General features: G+C 42.4%; 1 protein-coding gene across 5 annotated transcripts in view; it reads left to right on the top strand.

The window, feature by feature from the left end:
* The window catches only part of Xpo6 (exportin 6), a 135532-nt gene that overhangs the window by 28704 nt on the left and 83922 nt on the right, over positions 1–22906 (top strand). For all 5 annotated transcript variants that reach the window (XM_008841609.3, XM_008841619.2, XM_008841601.3 and 2 more), the window contains exons 2-3: positions 17244–17334; positions 22308–22420. In XM_008841609.3, the coding sequence (XP_008839831.1) occupies positions 17244–17334; positions 22308–22420 (204 nt within the window). The remainder of the gene's footprint in view (positions 1–17243; positions 17335–22307; positions 22421–22906) is intronic.

Consider the following 22906-nt stretch of genomic DNA (forward strand, 5'->3'; position numbering starts at 1 on the left):
TTGTTTCTGTTTTCTGTAGGCTGTCTGGCCCATGCCTCTGGAACTCTGTGAACTTTATGAGAAGTGCTAAATAATCACATCCTAGTATATCAATAAACAAGACCTTTCATAAGGAGGAAAAAGTAGAAGGCAACTTGAAAAGGCCTAAAAGCGACATATGGAAACGTTTTGTGAAATAGTGAAGAAGTTACCTTTGCACCTCAATAGTGAGTAAACAAATAGGAAGTGGTTTTGAGTTGACAGCTTAGGATACTCAGTAGACCCCTGGTATTTAGACATTATGTTTTGACTACTTGTCATTAACCTTCATAGCCTCTGATAAATGATGGTAGGATTTGTGCTGCCTTAGTTTGTGTGTAGTAGTCACTTAGCTGACCCCTGAGGAGACCTAGATGAAAGTGGTTCCCTAATTGCAGCTGGGCCATTGAAAACTGCTCATTAGTTAGAGGAAGTTGGAAAGACACTTGAGATACCAATTTAGGCACTGGAGAGTGTAAAATCTGTAACTGCTTCCTAGAATGGAAAGTCAAGAACTAGAGAAAGTATTTTTTGTTAACTTAGGGAATCAGTTGGGATAGGATTGCAAAGTAATGGGGAAGTCATCTAGCCTACAGCTGTTAACGTAAGGATGGAAAAGGATAAATAGAAGTAAAAATTTCTTGCCAAGTAGGTGTCAAACAATTGTAATCCCAGCACTCAGGAAATGGAGGGAGTCTGGAGTTCAAGGCCAGCTTGAATTTAAGGCCAGTTGGGCTAAATTGGGGATTGTATGAGAGAAAGCCTCCTGAGGGAGGTGTTGCCCAACTTGGATTTGAGAGCAGATATGGGAAGTCTTTAGGCAAAGTGTTTGGGGCATTTGGGGCAGATGGTGCTGTAGGTGCACACAAAATGGGCAGCTAGATTGTGTGTTTAGAGCTGTTCATGACGAGAGTGGAAATGTTGAAGAACAAGGCTTCTACTAGCAGTACCTGTGTTGTCTGAAGGCTGTGACACTGGGAAAGGCTGTTAACTCAGGATCAAGGGAGCCCTGGGTCTCATTTCAGTTCTGCATTCTATGTTTAGAGAAAGAAAAATTAAGTGATCCATCAATGATTTATTTATTTTAGGCATCTTATTTTTTGAGATAAATTAAGAGTTTAGTCCCTAAAATCAGTGAGGATTTCTCTGTATGCTTCTCTTCATAGGGGATTGTTGAAAACAACAAAAACCTGTAATAGTTACACCTTGCAGTGTTGGCCAGTCATTTAACTCAATTTCTGACCCATCTTCATTCTAGTACTGATAGATGCAATGTTGATTCTGGTGCTGCTTATAGAATCATAAAATCTGCCACCTCTTGCTTTTCCCCAGTAGTTATTCTGACTTCAAGTTATTTGGAACTCTAATAAAATATTTGTTGGCTATTTTAAAAAGCAAGGATTGAACTTCCTTCTGATTGAACTTGTCATAGAGTTCTGCTTTCTATTCACTTTGTAAATATTGCTGTGCTTGTACTGTAAGTGTACTTTTTCCACTCAACAGTATAGTAGACGTGGGTTTTCAAACCACATGTCATAAATATTTATGATGACTGTATAAGACTGTGTCACATGGATTTTTAAGCAGTTCGATGGTTCTTTTTTTTTTTTTTTCCCCACAGTAAACAATGTGACTAATGTCTTTGTAGAAAGCTTTTTCTGTATTTTAGAAATTGCTTTAGGATAGATTCCCAGAAAGGCTCAAGGGTGTGAAGACTTTTTTCTTCTTATAAGCCTTTTTTGATAAGTTTAGGTTTAATATGAGCTCTTTAAATAATTTTTGGAAACAGGGCCTCTATGTATCCCTGACTGACCTGGAACTCACTATGTAGACCAGGCTGGCTTCAAACTCACAGAGATCTGCCTGCCTCTGCCTCCTGAGATCTGGGATTAAAGGCATGTGCCACCACGCCTGGCTGACATGAGCATTTTTAAGGCACTTCATATATTTTCCAAATAGGTTATGCCAGTTCATTTTTTGTACCAGCTGCAAATAAATACACTGAAAGCATTAATAATCTTAAGAAGGATGTTAGTTGCAAAGGTTTAGAAATGCCTTATTGTTCCTCAGTTTTGTGTGTGTATGAGGAAAAATTATTTCAAGTGTATTTTTCTTTGTTTATAGGAGGCAGATCTTTTACCTTTTTTGTTTATTTTGGAGACAGAGTCTTTTTGAGACAAGGTTTCTCTGTAGCCCCAGTTGTCCTGGAACTCACTACGTAGGCCAGGCTGGCCTTGAACTCACAGGGATCTGCCTGCCTCTGCCTCCTGAGATCTGGGATTAAAGGCATGTGCCACCACGCCTGGCTGACATGAGCATTTTTAAGGCACTTCATATATTTTCCAAATAGGTTATGCCAGTTCATTTTTTGTACCAGCTGCAAATAAATACACTGAAAGCATTAATAATCTTAAGAAGGATGTTAGTTGCAAAGGTTTAGAAATGCCTTATTGTTCCTCAGTTTTGTGTGTGTATGAGGAAAAATTATTTCAAGTGTATTTTTCTTTGTTTATAGGAGGCAGATCTTTTACCTTTTTTGTTTATTTTGGAGACAGATCTGCATAGCTCAGGCTTGCTTTGAACTCAGAATCTTTTTAACTTCAAGTGCTGGGTTTCAGGTATGTGTTGTTATGCTTGGCTCAAGACGACATTCTATAGTGTACCAAATTCAGTGACATATGAAGGACAGGGATATAATGCTCACTAGGAGAGCACTTGTCTAGCATGCCCTAGCTTCAGTTCTTAGTGCCATAAAACAATGACCAAACAGTGGCATTAGGTGCACTACTTGGTTCGTGAGCGGTACAGTTTCTGAGTTTCTTGTTACTCTGGAGGAAACCACCCTGTACCCATTCAGCTGTTTTTGTCCATGTCTTCCCCAAACCTTGGCTTTTTATGCCAATTGATATGCTTATTGTTGATATTTTATATAAATGAAATCATACAGTATGTGACCCCTTAGTTTATCCCCCCCCTTGGTGGGGGTGGTGGTCCTCATGTTGCCCAGGCTATCCTTCAATTCCTGGGGCATCAGCCTCCCTGGTACCTAGAGTGACATCGGTATCTTTTCTAAAGCATATAAAAGATGAATCAGATTAAGTTTGAATCAAATCTATGTATTATAGTTAGAAAATTGGAAATCAGTTTTGGCAGCAGTCTGGAATTCACCATGTTTAATATTTAGTCAATCAGGCTGCCTCAGGCCCCAGCCATGAGGAAGTAGTAGTTTACAGTTCCTGGCAGTAGGCCAAGGGCTATGAGACCTGGGGTAAGATGGAATCTAAAACAGGGACAAAGGTAATAAAAGTGTGCTGCCTATAATGAAATGGCAGCATGTGTCCTTCTGGGGATATGTAGGAACCTTCTAAATATTACCCTTGATTTGGAATGTGATTCGGAGAACTTGCAGGTAGTTTCCTTCTGTGTCATAAAAAAAATGGGCAACCTAAAAACACGTAAGTTTGTGACAGTATCTAATACATAAGATAACTTTCTGCCTAGGAGTAAGAGTAGTGTAGGGAAGACAAGGACACTCAGACTGCCAGAACATCTCTGCCTCAGAGAGTGGCATTTTCACAGGGATCCCTGGTTGGTAAGAGAGCAAGTATTGTGCTTTTAGGTGAGTGGGTTTTATTCTTCAGGTAGACTCCTTTTCTCCCCACAAATGGGAATGAGCCCTCAGGTATATCACACACCTACTAAAATGGAGTGCTTGCTCTAATGGGGTTTTATTTCATGAACCAAATAATCACAAGGAGTGGATTCATAGGCTGTGGAGTCTTGTTTTGATTAGTCTGTTAATCATTTTCCCAGAGCCTGCTACTCTGGGAGGAGAAAGATGTGAATCAGCAAAACCAAGGGTAATGCTTATGTGATATTGTGCAGTATGATGCATCTTGGCTATTTCCTGACACGATTCCTCTAATCCCAGGCTTTTCCAAAGTGATGTTCCTTTGTGTGCCAGTGAGTTGCCTGATGGCTGACGGCCTCAGCTGGCTTCAGGATGACCTGAAAGCCACCGGAAAGACAGGCAGGTTAGAAGGTTGGGGATTTGAGTCCTAGGCCTGGTCGGGGCCGGGGTGGGGGGAATAGCTAAGGGGAGTGGGACTAAAGGATAAGTCGATAGCCCTGGCCAGTGACGTAGGCTGAGAGCTTCAGCATGATTGACCACATGGATGTCTAGAGGGGAGGGCTTTTGAGCTTTGCATCCCTTCCCATGTATCTGCCTAGTGCATGTTTTCATCATGTCCTTTGTGATGTCTTTATGCTAGTAAGTTCCCACAAGTTGTTCTTTGACTTTCACACCCTCTACAAAAATATGCAAATAGAGGTCCAGTTCCTGAATCATTTGAATATACATTCTCCATAAATTGCCTTCATGCCTTTGTGGAAAATTAATTCTATATTCATATGTATCAACTGCAATTTTCTTATAACACCCCATTGAAATGTGTCTATCCTTTCTCAGTGCTTTTTTGGGGGGGCGGGGAGCTGATAAACACTAGTATTTCCCTGAGTTTTGTGAGCTGCCTTAGGGAAATTAGTAAAACTGAAGGAAAGAGGTCAGGGAGCCTTGGTTTATAGCCTGGTAGTCAAAAGCACATGTATGATGGCCTGGGTCTCAATGAGGCATCAGAAATGATCTTGTGAGAATGCTCTCAGCCTGTGGTACCTGAGTAGAGGGAGGGGAGACGAATGAGATGGCTCTGTAGGTAAAGGTACTTGCTGCCAAACCTGATGACCTGAGTTAGATCCCTGGGACCCACATGTTGGAAGGAAAGAACTGATTTCTGTAGGTTGTCCTCTGACTTAGACACATGCACTGTGGTACATCCTCCCTCCTGCCTCCAACAGTATAATTTGAAAATTAAATAAAAGAAAAACTAAACAGCTTTTGCTGTTTAGGATTACGTATATAGTCCCGAACTCTTACAGTGTGAAATATAGATGGAAACCTAGAGGGCATGTGCTATCATTCTTAACACTGTTTAATACTGGTAGGTGCCTATAACAATGACAGTGAAGGGATCAGAGATGGGTCAGTGGGTAAAGGTGTCTGCTGTCAACCCTGACCTCCTAGGACCCACATGGTGGAAGGAGAGAATTTGGGGCTTTTTTTTTTTAAAGGTTCAGCTGGTTTATTATGTGGGATTTTTATTTGGGTTGTTTTTTTTTTGATTTTTTTATTTTTATTTTATGCGTATGAGTGTTATGCCCGCATGTATGTAAGTGTACCCGTGTCATGCAGTGTCCATGGAGGACAGAAGAAGGCATCGTATTCCGTGGAACTGGAGTCATAGACGGTTGTTAGCTGCCATATGAGTGCTGGGATTTGAACCTGGGTCTTTATAAGAACAGCCATCTCTCCAGCCCTTTGGGTTCTTTTTTAGATAAAGCTTAGTGACTCAACAGTGAAATAGGTAGTGGGATAGTTTTGCTCATTTATGGTTAAGGTTACTAAAGGGATTTACATACATTATGTCATTTCATTTGCCCCATGATCTGGTGAGGTACTGTGGTAAGTTCATTTTTCAAGCAAGAAACTTGAGGCAGAGGCTGAATAACTCACTCAGGCCATTGCAGAATAACAGGAGGTCAAGTCAGTTAAGATCTGCATGTAACTCCATAGCTCCCCTGCCCTGGCATTTGTAGGACGGAGACTACCTAGCTGCCTACTGGGCGGAAGGGTTCAGGTGGTGGATTAGTTGGGATTGTTCCTTGTCCTTGGGTTTGTGTTGGTGCCATAGTGAAGGAGGAGAGCTGGGATATGAACTGAATTAAAAGCAGAACTTTTTATCTTCGCATCTCTCCTTGCCCCCATCTTCCAGTATGGTAGGTTGAAACTGTAGGAACGTGATGCTTGCCCTTCTGGAATTGACCTCATTTTCCAAGATGTGAGAAGGGTGCAGGTTCCTAGTAGGGTTGAGTAATGGGACAGGAACTGAGCGCCTTTATCCTTTTTCCACCCCATGTGCCATCTGCTTTCCTGCTGCTTGCTGCTGGCACTGCCAGTGCTCTGCCTTTCTAACCCAGGGAATAGCCAGGTGGGGTAGAGGATGGGAACCAATGTAGTGCCAATGTTACAGTATAGTATTCTAGACTGTGTAAGGTATAGCTTTTTAAAATAATAGTTTTCTTGAGTTTTTGAAGCATGGTCTTACTCTCTAGCCCAGGCTGGCCTGGAACTCATGTGTTTTCCAGGCTGGCCTCAAGCTTAGGACAATCCTTTTGTCTTGGCTCCCCAAATACTGGAACTGCAGGCACAAGCTTACATGTCTGGCTTAAAAATCAGAGTTCTTGGAAGATGGCTCAGTAGGTAAGAGTGTTTGCTCTGCAAGCATGAAGACTTGAGTTTAAAACCTCAGCACCCACATAAAAGCTGTACATGGCTATGCATACCTGTAACTCCAGCATTGGGGGTGGGCAAAGACAGGCTGATCTTGAGAGCTCATCCAGCCAGGTTAACCAAAATGGTGAGCTTCTGGACCCTGTCTCGAGGTCGTAAGGCAAGGCATGATAGAGTAAGACATCCAATAATAAAGGAAGGCACCCAACACCCTGCTTTGGCTTCTGCAATTGTGCACATGGGTGCATACACCCACACTCACATGCATGCGTCCCCCTAAACACACAGACTCACAGACACGACACACAGACACATACACACACGCTCCCCTAAATCTCCATTGTTCTTTACATTATTATTTTTGAGATGGTCTCTCACTGAACCTGGAACTCATTGATTTGGATAGTCTTGCTGGCCAATGAGTTCCAGGGATCCGTGTGTCTCCATCCCCTAGAGCTGGGATTACGGACATACAGCACCAAGTCCGACTTTTTATGTGGGTGCTGGGAATCTGAACTCAGATCCTATGCTTGTGAACAGGCACTTTGCCAGCTGAGCCATCTTCCCCAGACCCCTCAGAATCAAAGTTATAATGAACACACAGATGCCCTGGTTAGAGTTGCCATGCAGACTTGTCCTTTTATACTAGTGATCATCTGTGTGATGGCAGGAGCTTTCAGAGCTCCCAGCCAGAAAGGGACACTTCCTACTGAACACAGATCTCTGCTTGTGCAGTGCCCTCACACTTGTGTGGAATCTAATACCATCAAAGGTCCCCCAGCAGCTGTTGCTGTGGCGTCATTGTCTCTACTGCACTATTAGTAATGAGACTTGAGGAGAGCCTTCACAAATGTGACTGAGCATCAATTAAAAATTTAAATATTAGGGTGGTGCTGGGTGTAAATGAGTTAAGGGACATTGTCTTTATGAAAGCAAGTGCACAGACTGGGGATATGGTTCAGATGGAGAACACTTGCCTGGAATATGTAAGGCCCTGGGTTCTGTCCCTACTACTGCAAAATAATAAAATGCAAGTGTACACAGGAAGTTCATATAAAAGAAATCTGTATGATTTCTTGTGAGGAAGAGATTACCCTTAGCCAACACTTGCATAGTACACACACACCTGGTTGCATTTCATACCAAGGATTCTTTGGGAGCATGCAGGGTTTTCTCAGAATCTGCTCTGACTAGACTCTTTGGACTGGCTGTGATCTCCTCTCTGCCTGCTGTACCTCTCTTAGTGAAAGTACGGGTGCTCATTTAGCCTGTGGGCTTGTGTAGAGGGCATCCTTTCTGTGTCCTTTCATTCTTGCTTTGGCCTGCATTCAGGGATGGCTGTCTTCCCAAAAGTCTCCTGGGCCTGCTCTTCTCTTTACAGGAATGATTCCGCAGTTTGGTATACTGGGGAAAACATATCATGGGTTCCATTTCTCCCAAATATGAAGTCATGCATCCATGCACCAGAACCCTGCCTAGATCTGTGTCACAACTCTCACCTACTCTCTTCTCAGCTCTGTGCCTTGTGCCTTGCTTAGGCTAGAGCCAGCCCTTTTCCCTAGGCCTGGGGGTGGGATAGTAAAACTAGTTCAGAATGAGGAGGAGGCATGGCAGATCTGCCAAGGGGAAGGAAAACATTAGACTTTAACCTGCCCCCAGACGTTTACTTCATGAGACGCCTTTTTTCACTCCCTATTTATTAGGCACATATATAAGATTACATGAACACATGTATTTTTTCCTGAACTACATAGTGTATTTCCTAGTGGGGATATTCTCTACATGACCATATTATTGTACAGGTATTGACTTAAGCTAATTTAAATTGGTTTTGTACTTTAATCTGCAATCAGTGGTAAAATGCTTGCTGTTCAAGCATTAGGAGTTCAGATCCCCATGTAAAAGCTGGGCATGGCAGTGTGTGTGTGTGTGTGTGTGTGTGTGTGTTGTGTAACCCCTAATGCTAGGGAGATAGAGACAAGAGGATCCCTGGGGCTTACTGCCCAGCCGAGCCCAAACTGTGAGCTCCAGGCTTAGTGAGAAACCCTGCCTCAGAGAATGGTGGCATGCTGGCAAGATGGGTCAGTGGATAAAGGTGCTTATTGCCAAGCCTGACAACTTGAGTGATCCTTGGATCCCACATGGTAGAAGGAGAGAATTGATTTCCACAAGTCCTCTGATCTGCTCATGTATGTCATGCTGCTAGCCTGTGCCACTTGCATGTGTGTAGACACACACAAAATAAACAAATGTTTAAAATAGCCCTGGAAGTAGAAAGCAGTGGAGGAAGGTACCCGATGTCAATTCTTGTTTCACTATGTACACCTACATACACACTTGCACACACCCGTGCACTGAAATACACAGTACTAATCTACCACCAATATTCCAGTTTTGTTAGTTGACCCAATACAGCTGCCCCCCCCCCCCCAGTTCAGGGTCCAGTCTCGCTCTAGTCAGCTTTGATTTGTTGTTTAAATTGTTGAAAACCAGTGCATCTGTGGTAGCTAATTGGTGGCTTTGTTTTTATGTATTGTCCAGGTTTTCCCAGCAGAGAATGTACTGTCCTCTGTCTACAAAGATATTTCCTCTAATTGGTCCCCACAGAGATGGAATACTCTACCTCTGCTTTATCAGTTCTGCAGTGGGACCATTGGCGCTTTCTAGCTCAGCTGCCTGGCATTCTTCTCACTTCTAGCTCTGGGTCCTCAGCAGTAATCTGATCCCTTTTATTTGCGGAAGAGGCAGGGTATCTGACTTTGCACTAGTACTCAAGAAGTACTGGAGGAATGTTCTGCCATTTGTTGTCTAGTAGTTTTAGTCTAAAGCTGAAGAATATCCTTGAATGCCTAGAATTCTGTTTAGCTGCAGTCAGAGCATACTTTAATCAGATATTAAGGATCTACACAAAGATACTGTGTAGTTATGTCATTGTTCCCAAAAGGCAAATTATTCTGCTGTCGGCAAACAGGGAGCCCTTCTAAGGCAGATGAACCACTTAATTAGTTGTTCTATGTGTGTGTTCAGCATGTGGGGCACGTCTCTGCCCTAGCAAGGTGTCTCTGTAATTTTTTCCTGCAGCCTTTGTGCCTGTTTGATAGTCATTACTTCAGTGTCTTTTGGTATCCTGACACCCCTCTGTTCTACCTTGCCCTTATCACTTGCATGAATTACTATCTTGTTGCTGTAATCTTTTTTTTTTTAGAAATATTTTATTTATTATTTTTATTTTATGTGTATGTGTGTATTGCCTGTATGTAGGTAAGTGCACACGTGTCGTGCATTGCCCACGGAGGACAGAAGAGGCTGTTGGATTCCCCTGGAACTGGAGTTATGGATAGTTGTTAGCTGCCATGTGGGTGCTGGGATTGGAACCTGGGTCTTCTGCAAGAACAGCCAGTGTTCTTAACTGCTGAGCCATCTCTCCAACCCCTTTGTTGCTGTAATCTTATACCTGACAAAACCAGTTTAAGGAAGAGGAAGGGTTTACTTTGGCTCACTGTTTGAGGGTACAAATAGGGAAGTCATAGTGGCAGCTGGAGGGAGGCAGCTGGTCAGGTTGCATCTGCAGTCAGGAAGCAGAGAGCAATGAATGCTAATACTCAGCTTGCTTTCTGCTTTTGATGCAGTCTGAATCCCCAGCCCATGAAATGGTGCTCCTCACATCTAAGGTGGATTTCCCCACCCCAGTTAGCTTAATCTAGATAATCGTTCACATTACATGGTGATTCTAGAGTGTCAAATTGATAGCCCATATTAACCATCACACCCCTCTATGGCATAAGGTCAGCCACCACCTGGCTACTCCAGCTGGAGGCTTTGAGGCAGTCTTTCAGAGCCTCATTGGACATGTCTGCTCTTTTCATTGGCTTTCTTAGAGAGACATCCAATGAGATTTCTACTTCAACAAGATTTGTTCAGTTTGGGTTTTTAATAGGAAAGTACCTGCAGGTTCAGACTTCGGAAGAGGAGGAGGACTAAAGTGTGGTGCGGGGAGGGTGTTTGGAGGAAGTGTCTCTTGGGGCTGGGGCTTCCTTTCTGTGCTTCTTTGTTACTTTCTAGTTTGTTTGTTTGTTTGTTTGAGACAGGGTCTCCCTGTAGCCCCAGCTGGCCTGGAACTCACTACGTAGACCAGGCTGGCCCCAAACTCACAGAGATCCATCTGCCTCTGCCTCCAGAGTGCTGGGATTAAAGGTGTGCACCACCATGCCCAGCTCCATTTTCTAGGTTTTTTTTTTAAAACTGAGTTTCACTGCAGTGGCATTGATTACCTTAAGCTTCAGAGCTCATCTCACAGTTACTTGTGCAGGCATCCAAGCCAAAGACATTTTTCTTTTCTGTTTTCTTTGCCATGGTGAAAGGCGTAGGGAAGAAGGAGTGTTCTTTTGAGAGTTTAGACACCTGTGATAATCCTGTTAACTTTCAGAGAACATTTACATGAGATTGAATTTCTTTGCCAATAGCATCTATTGTAACACACCACATATGTTTTTGTATACTTTTGAACCTTGGTTGGCAGTTAGTGTAGAACCATTTTTCTCTGAAACCTCTTTTCCGTGCATTCACATAGAGTAATGACATTGCTCTAGTAAGGCCACACAGTGGCCTGTATTAGAATATTGTATTTGTAGTTGTCTCTGGGGTCTAGTTCCCATTTTGTAAGGTTTGATATCAAGGAAGCTGTGAACCTACAGGCTGGATGATGTCTGTGGCCCTCTTTCTAGTGAGAGATACAAGATGTAGCTCCTGGAGAATAAAGCAGAAAGTTTGATAAAAGTTTCTTTTAAAAAAGTCATTTCTTTTTTAATTTCAGTTTTGTACAAAGGTTGTGCCATAGAGAGGATTATTTATTTATTTATATGTGTGTGTGGTATACATGTAGAGGTGAGAGGACAACTTGCAGGAATCAGTTCTCTTCCTTCCCATCACGTGGGCTCTGGGAATCTGGCTCAGGTTACCTTTACCCACTGAGCCATCTTGCCAGCCCAGAGGGTTGTTTTAGAGGCCAATAAGTAAAACATGGGTTTAACCAGGGTTTGAGAAAACTATTATTTATGTGCCCTATCTTAGGGACAAAGGCCCATATTATCCACCATCAGAACTTTTGTTTTGACTAGCCGAAGGTAAATATGGTGTGCTAGAAACGGCCAGGGAGCCTGTACAAATCGAAGAAGGTGCCAAGCAAGAGTCAGCAGACTGATGACATGTGTTGGTGGGGGTGATAGAAAATATGAATAAGTCAAAGAAAATGCCAAATTCTGTGATCTTTTCCCTCTTTTCAAGTTTTCTTTCACAAGGTGATTTTGGGCTTCAGTCCTGTAATAAATGGGTCAGGAGCGCAGGTCTGAATGCTCCCCAGAAGCTACAGTAAACAGCAGGTGAGATGGAGACAGGCACAGCTGAGAGCTTATCAACTGTGCATTTGACTAGTATGTGCTTTTGACTAGTTCTGGAGCAGAGAACCTTGGTTGTTTCACCTCTCCAAGCTTATATTCTAAGGTAGCCATAGTCTTGTCCAAGGATTTTAATTTTAAGTGTGTGTGCCACTTGCTATTGAGGTGAGCCAAGTGAGTCTTGGGAGGCATAGGCAAATGAAGAAGCCATACTTGGTGTTGCTGCTTTGGCTACTCCAAACACAAACAGGCACTAGTACTTAGTAATTCAGGGATCTCTCACTGAGACTGCAGGTCTCGCTCCACATTGCAGTGAATATGTTGTGCTAGTAGATGAAAAACAGAATTTTTGAAAAATTTATGTGTATGACCTTTGCATTCATGTATGTATGTATACCATGTATGTGTCTGGTGCCCAGAGAAGCCAGAAGAGGGTATTGAAACTTCTGGAACTGGATTTACAGATGGTTGTGAGCCACAAAGTGGGTGCTGGGAACTGAACTCAGGTCCTTTGTAACAGCAGCAAGTGCTCTTAACTGCTCAGCCATCTCTCCAGTCCTGAAAAACATAATTTAAAACTGTCTAAATTTGAGCATGAAATTTAAAAAGAATCAAAGTATAGTATATATAGTTATAGACTCATAATGAATAGCCTTCATCTTTTATTTTTTTAATCCCATCACTCTGAGATTTAGGTCAGTCTGGTCTACATACCGAGTTCCAGGCCAACAGGGACATGGGGGGGGGATATTACTAGGATTCCAAAATAATCCCTCTTCCCCAAAGTAACCATTATTCTGACTATAACAGATTGAGTTTTGTTTTTTTTTTTTAAGTTAATGTACAATGAAGCCAGGAATGGTGGCACACACCTTTAATCCCAGAACTTGGGAGGCAGAGGCAGGTGGATCTCTGTGAATTTGAGGCCAGCCTGGTCTACATAGCAAGTTCCAGGACAGCTGGAGCTACAGGGAGACCCTGTCTCAAAAAGACCAAAAAAAAAAAAAAAAAGTTAGTGTAAAATGAATAATGAAAGGATGTATTTTGGCTTCTTTGATTTGACATGTTTGTGAGATTCTTCCCTATTGCCTCAATAAGACTCATTCATTTGTGTTGTCTTACAGTATTCTCCTTATAAATAAATAAACCATGATTTATTCATTTCATTGGTGATAGACATTTGGATTTTTTATTATGTGTATGAGTGTATTGCTTGCATGTGTATAAGTGCATCTGTGTTGTGCAGTGCCCTTGGAGGTCAGAAGAAGCTGGAACTGGAGTTACAGACAGTTGTTAGCTGTTATGTGGGTGCTGGGAATCGAACCCAGGTCCTCTGCAAGAGAGTTAGTACTCTAAACCTCTGAAGCATCTCTCAATCTCCCCCTTTTTTTTTGGCTTTTTGAGACAGGGTCTCCTTGTAGCCTGGAACTTGCTATGTAGACTAGGCTGACCTTGAAATCACAGAGATCCACTTGCTTCTGCCTCAGAGTGCTGGGATTAAAGGTGTGTGCCACCATGCCCAACTTCCCTTTTCTATTTTTATGTCTTACATACATGTTATTTTTTATTTATTTATTTTTATTTTATGTGTAGGAGTGCTTTGCCTGTGTGTATTTAAGTACAACTATGTTTGCAGTGTCCACAGAGGAAGAGGGTGTTAGATCCCCTGGAGCTGGAGTTGTAGACAGTCATTAGCTGTCACATGGGTGTTGAGAACCAAACCAAACCAAACCATACCAAACCAAACCTAACCTCTGCAAGAGCAGTGTTGCTCTTAACTGCTGAACCATCTCTCCAGCCCCTTAAATGTTATTTTTTGACAGTGATTTACTTTAGTAAATGCTATTTTTCTTAATGTCTCTAAATTTTCCTGTAGTCTTTATTTTTAAAAAATATTTTATTATTTTTATTTTATGTGTATGTATGTATTCCCTGCATGTAGGTAAGTGCACCTGTGTCATGCAGTGCCTGTGGAGGACAGAAGAGGCTGTTGGATCCCCTGGAACTGGAGTTATGGACAGTTGTTAACTGCCATGTGGGTGCTGGGATTCAAACCCAGGTCTTCTGCAAGAACAGTCAGTGTTCTTAACTGCTGAGCCATCTCTCCAGCCTCTCCTAGTCTTTAAATTTTAATTTTTTTCTATGCTCTAGCTTTCTTCTTACTTTTTATTTTTTTGCTTAGTTTATTTTTTGAGACAGTCGTACGTAGTCCAAGCTGGCTTCACTGATTTTTTTTTACTATTTTAAATTTTGTGGTGTCACGTGTGCTGGTGCTAGATTGCCTGGAGCTGAAATTAAAGGCAGTTATGAGCTGTCCAACATAGTACTGGGGACTGAACTTGGGTCTTTTGGAAGAACAGGATAAGATACTAACTGCTGAGCCATCTCTGCTGTCCTCAGGCTGGCTTCACACTCAACTGAGTAGCTGAGGGTAACCTTGAACTTCTGCCTAACCTCCCTGAGTACTGGGATTACAGATATGTACTACCATGTCGTGTGTGTGTGTGTGTGTGTGTGTGTGTGTGTGTGTGAGAGAGAGAGAGAGAGAGAGAGAGAGAGAGAGAGAGATCCAGAGATTTATGCATGTTAGGCAAATGCTCTACCAACTGAGCTATGTCCTAGGCCTTTACAGGGTCTCACTAGGTTGCCCAGATTAACCTTGAACTTCCATCCTCCTAGCTTAGCCTCCTGAGTAACTCAGATAATAATAAACCTGTAATACCAGGCCTTGGCTATAGCCTTTTAATTTTAATCAGCAACTCCCTCTCCCCCAACCCACAAATGAAGTGGTGTGCCAAACTTGATTTATGAAACAGGTCCAAGGCAGTCTTATTTCTATAAATTCATTTTAGAAGTTTGAACTAAGAATCAGTGAAAACAGTGAGAATGATCAACACACATGATTCAAACAAGTGAACATGTTAAAAGGATCGCAGTTTTTGCTTTACTTTCTAGTGCTTTTAGTGTGTGTGCATGGAGGCCACCCGGACAATCTTGGGTGTCCTTCCTCAGGCACCATCCATCTTGTTTTTTTAAAAAAATTATATATACACACATACACACACACACACACACACACACACACACACACACATATACACATATTGTGTGTGTGTATGGGTGTGTATGTTGCACATGGAAGTCAGAGGACAAGTTGTGATGGTCATTTCTCTTTTTCCACCATATGGATCATGGGAATGGAACTCAGGTCATCAGGCATGGCAGCAAGTGCCTTTACCTGCTGAGCCATCTCACTGGCCCCTCATCCCACATTGGTTTTTGAGACAGGATCTTTCACTGGCTTGTGTGTGTGTGTATGGGTGTGTATGTTGCACATGGAAGTCAGAGGACAAGTTGTGATGGTCATTTCTCTTTTTCCACCATATGGATCATGGGAATGGAACTCAGGTCATCAGGCATGGCAGCAAGTGCCTTTACCTGCTGAGCCATCTCACTGGCCCCTCATCCCACATTGGTTTTTGAGACAGGATCTTTCACTGGCTTGGAACTTGCCAAGTGGCAGGTTTGACTGGCCAGCAAACTCCAGGGGGTCTTTTTGGCTTTGCCTTCCCAGCACTAAGATTACAAGTATGTGCTACTGTGCCCGACTTTTTTATGTGGGCACTAGGAATTGAACTCAGGTCCTCATGCTTGCGCAGAAAGCTCTGAACTAACCCCCCAGCCCCCGCCCCCTTTTTTTAAAGACAGGATCTTGGTGTTGCCTATACTGTTTCCAAACTACTGGACTCAAAGGATCCTCCTGACTCTGGCTGTCAAATAACTAGGCATGCATCATTGCATCTGGCATATAGGTAGTTTTAATAGAACAGGTTGGCTTGCAAAGCTATAAAATTCAGAAGAGAAATTTTCTGAGACTCAAATGCTGATACTATTGTGCAAAAATTTGTGATTCAGCAGGTTAGAGTTTACTGAGGGTACTGAGTATGGGAGGCAGAGCCGCACCTGCACTGCCTTTACTTGGCCTGTGTTCTTGATGGTCTATTTGAAAGTGCTGGTTGATGTGAGTGGGCTTGTACAAGCCTGACTCCACTTCTGCAACTGGTATTTGTCTTTAGAAATGCTGACTGATTGAGGGAGATAGCCAGAGTTCCCCAGTTTCCACATAAGTAAATTATCAGTTGGAGGCCTCTGGTCTGATACAGTTCTACATAGAGTACATTTGAGTGTGGGCCTCATATTTTCTTTTTTAAAAATATTTTATTTATTATTTTTATTTTATGTGTGTGAGTGTATTGCCTGCGTGTATGTGAGTGCACCTGCAGTGCCGCAGAGGTCAGAAAAGGGCTTCGGATTCCCCTGGAACTGGAGTTAAGGATGGTTTGTAGCCACCATATGGGTGCTGGGAATCGAACCCGGGTCCTCTGCAAGAGCAGTCAGTGCTCTTAACCGCTGAGCCGTCTCTCCAGCCCTGGGCCTGATATTTTCAGGTGCAGTTCTTGTAGTCAGCTCTTGATCTGGGGCTAAAGGAGGAGATTTAGGGAGGGGAGGCGGGTAGGAAGAATGGACTTAACAAACAACTACAATCTCAGGAGTATTCTTGGTGTTTCTCTCTGGGTGGAGCAGTGCTAGTGAGGGTTCACACATAGTCTGTGGATGCCCACCTTTTTGCACACAGCCTGTGTGGGATGATTTTACTATTTGCTTGGTTTTTTTCTATTTTTTTGAGACAGCATGTAATCTAGGTTGGCCTGGAACTTGCCATCTTCCTGCTTCAACCTCCTGAATAGTGCTGGGACCATTGGCATGTGCTACCAGGTTTTGTGTGGAGTTCAGACACAAGCTCATTGCTGCAGCTGCTGCTCCTCTACTTCACGGAGTGAAATGGAAGTGGGTTTGGGGGCTTCAGGTGCAAGAGAGAACCCATCAGCACTCGGGGACTTGCTCTCACCTTGAGCATCGCTGAGAGTCTGTTCTTGTTATGGATGGTGGACTTTGAGTGCTTGCTCAGCCTTGTTCTCAGCTGTACATTGTATTAGTTTTCCTAGGAGGTGGGAAGCTGGCTGTATGCAGGACTACTGAAGTACCTTTGGAAACCCCAGGAATCCATCCATGCAGCTTGGAATTAACATCTGGCTGATTGTTCAGATATGGAGCATACAGATTGTATATGGAGGGTCTCTCAGCCTCTCTGAATCTGTTTGCTTTGCATATTCAAGTAGGGCCAAGGCTATTCATTTGCTTTCAGCATCTTCCTACAATTGCATTTTGAATTATTTATTTTCCTTTACATAAATAATTAAAAATTACATAGTATATATTTGTAGAAGATATTAAAATGTAGGTTTCAAGCCAGCTAGGAAATTCCCTTTTGTTTTTCTGATTTATACCATGTATTTGGAGAATGTTGAACCAAGATGTTTTGGGGAAGTAGATTACCCTTGCTGCTGAATGGGACCTGGCAGAAACTGAGGAGTATTGGAACTGAAGATGCAGTTTGTTGATATTTTCTCAAATCCCTCCGCCAGGCATCTGAAGAAGCTTCTCTCAGGGCATTGGAAAGTCTGATGACAGAATTTTTCCATGATTGTACAACCAATGAAAGAAAACGTGAGATAGGTAAGTGAAGTGTGGGGGAAGGAGGGTTTGGCAACCTGGGCTAGTCAAGCCTGCATGTGCTTGCTCAAATTCTTGGCTCTTTTCCTCTGCTTCTGCTGGTTGGTAGCCAGTGGGGTTTGTAAACCTAGCTAAAGCATAATAAGTGATTGGTTTTCTTCCTTTTTGGTTAAGTGGAAAACTCTGTTCCTAATCTTAACAGGGCTGTTGAATTTTATAAAAAGCCTGCAACCGTTAATTTAAAAAACAGCAACAACAACCCATGAATGTGTCAAAATAAACATGTGATGCAGAGCAGTCTGTTTTGAATCCCTTAACTGGTATGACTCAGGAGGCTTCTGACCTTTTCTTTCTTTTCTCCACTATTGTCTTTCCCATTCTTCAGTTTTCATGAATAAAGGCTGCCAACAGAGAGAACATGTAGATATAATCCCTTCTGGTCTCATGGGGCCTCAGCATGTTTAATTTTTATGTTCATGAACTCAGTATTATCTAAACATACTAGAAAGAAGATAGTTTATTCAAGTGCCACATTCTGCCTCAGGGACAGTTTACTATGCTGCTGGAGCAGTTTTTTCTCCTCTGAATCCTCACTTAACCCTGAACTTGAATGAAAGCTGCATTTTTTGAGTTCAGGCTCATGGGCTTTACTTGGGTTACTGCTCTGTACTAACCTTATTTGCCGCTTCCCCCTCCTTAGGTCTTTTTTTCTTGTGGCTCAGGACCCTAAAGGCCCATTTCTGTCTCTATTGACTTGTCTCATGTTAGCCTCTTACACCTTGTGGTTGAGTCTTAGTGCTATCCAAAGCCTGATTGGGGCTGAAATTTTTACCAGGTAGCCAGGAGACCTTTCTCTGCAGCCCATTTTTTCTAATCTTTAAGCATCACAGCATCTCCTGATACCTCATACTTCTTATCTCTTTTGATTGAAACATGGTGGTCTTTGGGGGCCTGCCTCCTACATACCTCTCTTTCCTAAGGGAATAGAGAAGTAGAGCACTTACAGTTGCTGAGCCCATGAGATGAGCAGGTGTCTGACTTAGAAGACCCACCCTACTTTCTTCTGGTTCTCTCATTACTTAGGTAAGCTGGTTCTCCTCCTGCCCCAGTGTGACCCCTTATTAATTTTATGCTAGCAGAGTACCTTATATTTACAGGGAAAATATCAGCTATAATTTTTACCAGAAAAGATGGAAGATTTCTTTCTTGGTCTACTGTATTCTCCAACTCTCCACTCTTAATTTCTTCAAACTGTTTTTTTTAATTGAAAATTTTTGTAGATTTCATAAAATACATCTTAGTCATATTTACTCCCCCTTCCCTATTTGTACTCCCCCACGTCCTGCCCACAGGGCTTCATGCATTTTGTCATATATGTTAAGGCCTATTGAGTCAAGTTTGTGTTCCCGCATGTTCCTCAGTGTGAGGTCATCTACTGGAGCCTGTTTAACCTGTTTAGCATCACTTCTTTAAGGTAGATCAACTCTCCCTCATCCAGCAGTGGCCAGTTACCAGTAGTTCCTCACCAAGTTGTGGCCTCCTGCTCATCTCCCCAGTTGTATGCTGTTTTTGTCTGTGTTTGCATGGGTTTTGTGCATGCTGTCATCATTACTGTAAGTTCACATGAGCAGAAGTCTTTGAGACTCCGTTTCCTTATGGTCACGCACCTCCTTTCCTGTCTCTTACAGTCTTTCCGTACTCTCTCCCACAATGGCCCCTGAGCCCTGGGTGGGTGAAGTTTAATATAGGTGTCCTCTCCAGGGACCCACACCACAGTCTCTTTCTCTATACTTTGGTCAGTTGTGGTCTTTTGTGTTTATCACCCTCTGTTGCATGAGGAAACATCACTGATGAGTTGAGAGATGCATTAGTATTCTCTCTAGCCCTTGTTCTACAGTGTTGTGTGAGCCTTAGGTGTAGAGGTTCCACTGTGGATGTGTCACTTAGGGTTGGACAGCTCACAAACACTTATTCTCTGTGTGTGACCAGTTATGGAACTCTGTAGTAGTTTCCATATGTTGCAAAAGAAATGCCTTTGAAAAGTGGTGATTGATATACTTGTCTGTAAACATAAGGATACATATTTAGCATATAGTAAGAAATTACATTTTCTAGGGATATGACAGACTTGGGTTTTCTCTAAGCCGTGTGTATTTGGCTATGTTTACAGTCTCACATATGAGTTCCCACCCATTGAGTGGGCTGGGCATCTTTCTTACAGACACTTATCCTATGCATTTGACCAGTTGTGTAACTCTGTAATAGTCTCCATCTGTTGCAAAAAGTAGCTGCTTTGATGATGGGTGACAGGTATACTTGTCTGTAAATATATAAGGATTTATATCTAGCATACAGTAAGAAATTACATTTGTCTAGGAATGTGGCAGATAAAGGATTTTCTCTAGGATCTATGATCTCTCCAGCCATGTGTATGTATTTGGCTGTTTACAGTACCACACATGAGTTCCCTTACGTGGAGCAGGCTTTAGGTCCAATTAGGTAGCTGTTGATTGCCCCCAATGTAAAAGTGCCACTACTGCACCAATATAGTTTTCTGTGCTGGTCATTGTTGTGCTTATTAGGCTTTAAAGCTGGGGCTGGACTATTGATTGATTTTTCTCCCTTAGCAACTTGCATAAGCTTTTTTTTTTTTTTTAAGATTATAATTTAAATGCTTTTAGCTTTGGCTTTACTCTTAATTTTTGATTTGCACATCAAATGCCTCTCTCTTTTGTATGCTCATGAATTGAGATGTATAACATTTATATTTGAATCAAACTTTTTTTTTTAACTTTAAAATTTTTTTGTTTTTAAATGTGTATGCGTGTATTGCCTGCATGTAGGTAAGGGCACCCGTGTTGTGCAATGGCCATGGAGGACAGAAGAGGCTGTCAGAGCCCCTGGAACTGGAGTTACTGACTGTTGTCAGCTGCCATGTGGGTGCTGGGATTTGAATCCAGGTCTTCTGTAAGACAAGTCAGTGTTCTTAACCACTGAGCCATCTCTCCAGTCCCTCTTTTATTTTTTATGGTGTGTGTATATGTGTGCATGTGTCTGTGTGTGATATGTGTGTGCATATAGGAGTGTGCAAACCCATGTGCATTCTGAGGCCAGAAGACATTGTGTGTCTTCCATTATTGCTCTGTCACTGAACCCAAAGATCTGTTTTGTCTTTCTGGACTTACCAGCCAGGTCCTAAGATATTCCTCTCTCCCCTCTGCCCTATTTTCAGAGTTCCAGACCAACACAGCCATGCCCAGCCTTTATGGGAGTGCTGGGGATTCAAACTCAGATCCTCATGCTTTGCTCTTACTCAGCACTATCAAACAAATAAACAACATGTTAGCTATCATGTGGGTGCTGGGATTCGAACCCGGGTCTTCTGCAGGAACAACCAGTGTTCTTAACAGCTGAGCCATCTCTCCAGCCCCCAAACTTTTGTTTTTAAAAGAGTTTCTTGTAGCTCCAGCTGGTCTGGAACTCACTATGTAGGCCAAGCTGACCTTGATCTCATAGAGATCCACCTGCTTCTGCCTCCTGAAAACTTCTAGTTTTAAATAACTGTATGCAGGATGAGGGTGTAGCTCAATGATAGAGCACTTGCCTAGCATGGGCTCCATCCTCAGCAACACAAAAACAACCCATCAAACAACAGATACTACACATGTCTAATTGAACTGCTGGCTAGGTGGTTTCTGAAGGCCTGGTCTGTACAGTTGATGGGTCTTTTTTCAGTTTTCTTTGTAGCTTTACTTGAGTGTGTGGACTAGAACTCCTTCTGCTTTTTTTTTTTTTGTCTTCCCTCTGTTGTCTTAGGAGAAATTACAGGCTTTTTCTAGAGAGGTAAGGAAAAAGAAGGAGCCCTTGTCTTAGAAGGGCCCCTGTACCTACCCTCCAGCAAAGGCCAATTATTGTACTCTAGAGAATGCTGAGTAGTAAGTGGCGACCCCCGAGACCAACTGGCATTTTGGCAGTGGAGGAATGGGAGCATCAGCTAGCAGTGGCTAGCTGGAATCAGGCTTGGGGATCAGCAGATTTGAGCTCAGTGTCATTTCCAGCCACAACTCACATTCTCTGGTTGCCCTGTACCCTTCTGGGTTACATAGAAGCTTTTCTTTAATTATCAGGACAAACCACCATGTTTTACAGATTTTTTTTTTTTTTTTTTTTTTTTTTTTTTTTTTTTGGTATTTTTGAGACAGGGTCTCCCTGTAGCCCCAGCTGTCCTGGAACTCACTATGTAGACCAGGCTAGCCTGGAACTCACAGAGATCCACCTGCTTCTGCCTCCTGAGTGCTGGGATTAAAGGTGTGCGCCACCATGCCCAGCTGGCCTTCATGTTTTTATGTAAACCTTTTTGGGTTAGGTTCTATGGCGAGTGTAGTAGTTCTAGGTGACTTATGAACAGTATGTCCAGATATGTGATGGTCAGCCAGCTAGGCAATTAATACTTGCTATCTTGTGGATTTTGACTGATGCTGCCAACAGCCTGAGGATGAAGAAAGCCATTTTTAACTGACTAGATATGTAGACCAGGGTTGTTCCTGGTAACTCTCAAGAATTTCTACTCTTCCTGGGTTTTTTTGGGGGTGGGGGTTGGGAGGGCAGGGTGGTGGTGATATTTTTGAAAGTACTCCCCTTAGATGAGGGGAGTTAGCCAACTTGAATTTTCTTGTGTTTTTTTTTCCTCTTTTCTTTTTATGAGGTTGGCTGTCAAAGATGCTGTTTGCATGTAGCTTAAGAACTTGAACAATGAAGGTTTCTGTGCTCTTTAGCAAAGTTACCAGCCATTAGATGGAGAGAACACTGTCTATATTGATGGTCACCTGAGTCAAGAATATAATCTGTTCAGCTGGGTTTTGTGATCAGTTTACATTATATGGAGAGGTTTGTTTTAAAAACGATGATGGCCTGGTCTTGTATTGATTTCATGTATTTTTTTATAATCTTGTTTTGTTGCTGTTTAACTTTTTCAGAGGAGCTTCTTAATAACTTTGCCCAGCAAGTAGGAGCTTGGAGATTCTGCTTATATTTTCTGTCCAGCACTAGGAATGACTATGTAATGATGTACAGTTTAACAGTTTTTGAGGTAAGTTGTTCGGTGATTTATCCTTCTGAGAAGTAGTTGACAGTCAAAGTGTGCGCCATTAGCATTAGACTTTCTCTTTAATGCCCAGAAACCTGGGAAGCTGTAATAACCTGGCTCACATGGCACTTCTGTCCAGTGGTCTACTGTCCAGGAACACCTTTCCATCCTTGATTCCAAAAGATTAGATGGGTGGTTGACTTTATGGAAGGAGACTTGTATTCATAATACCATCATCTACCAACTACAAGGCATTCGTTTATTTTAGCTTTCTTCCAGGCTTTGTGGACACTTTAAAGCATATAATCATAATGATATTACTCATGGGTTTTGTGCTGTGTTTGTTCCAGTTGCCTTTATGATATATTCTAATAAGTGGTGGTACATTATTCACCAAGCCATTTTTTTTTTTTTTTTTTTTTTTTTTTTTTTTTTTTTTTTTTTTTGTCTTTTTGAGACAGTATCACCCTACAGTCCCAGCTGGCCTAG

This window comes from Nannospalax galili, unplaced genomic scaffold (assembly GCF_000622305.1).
Source record: "Nannospalax galili isolate Female #2095 unplaced genomic scaffold, S.galili_v1.0 scaffold411, whole genome shotgun sequence".
Classification (NCBI taxonomy): domain Eukaryota; kingdom Metazoa; phylum Chordata; class Mammalia; order Rodentia; family Spalacidae; genus Nannospalax; species Nannospalax galili.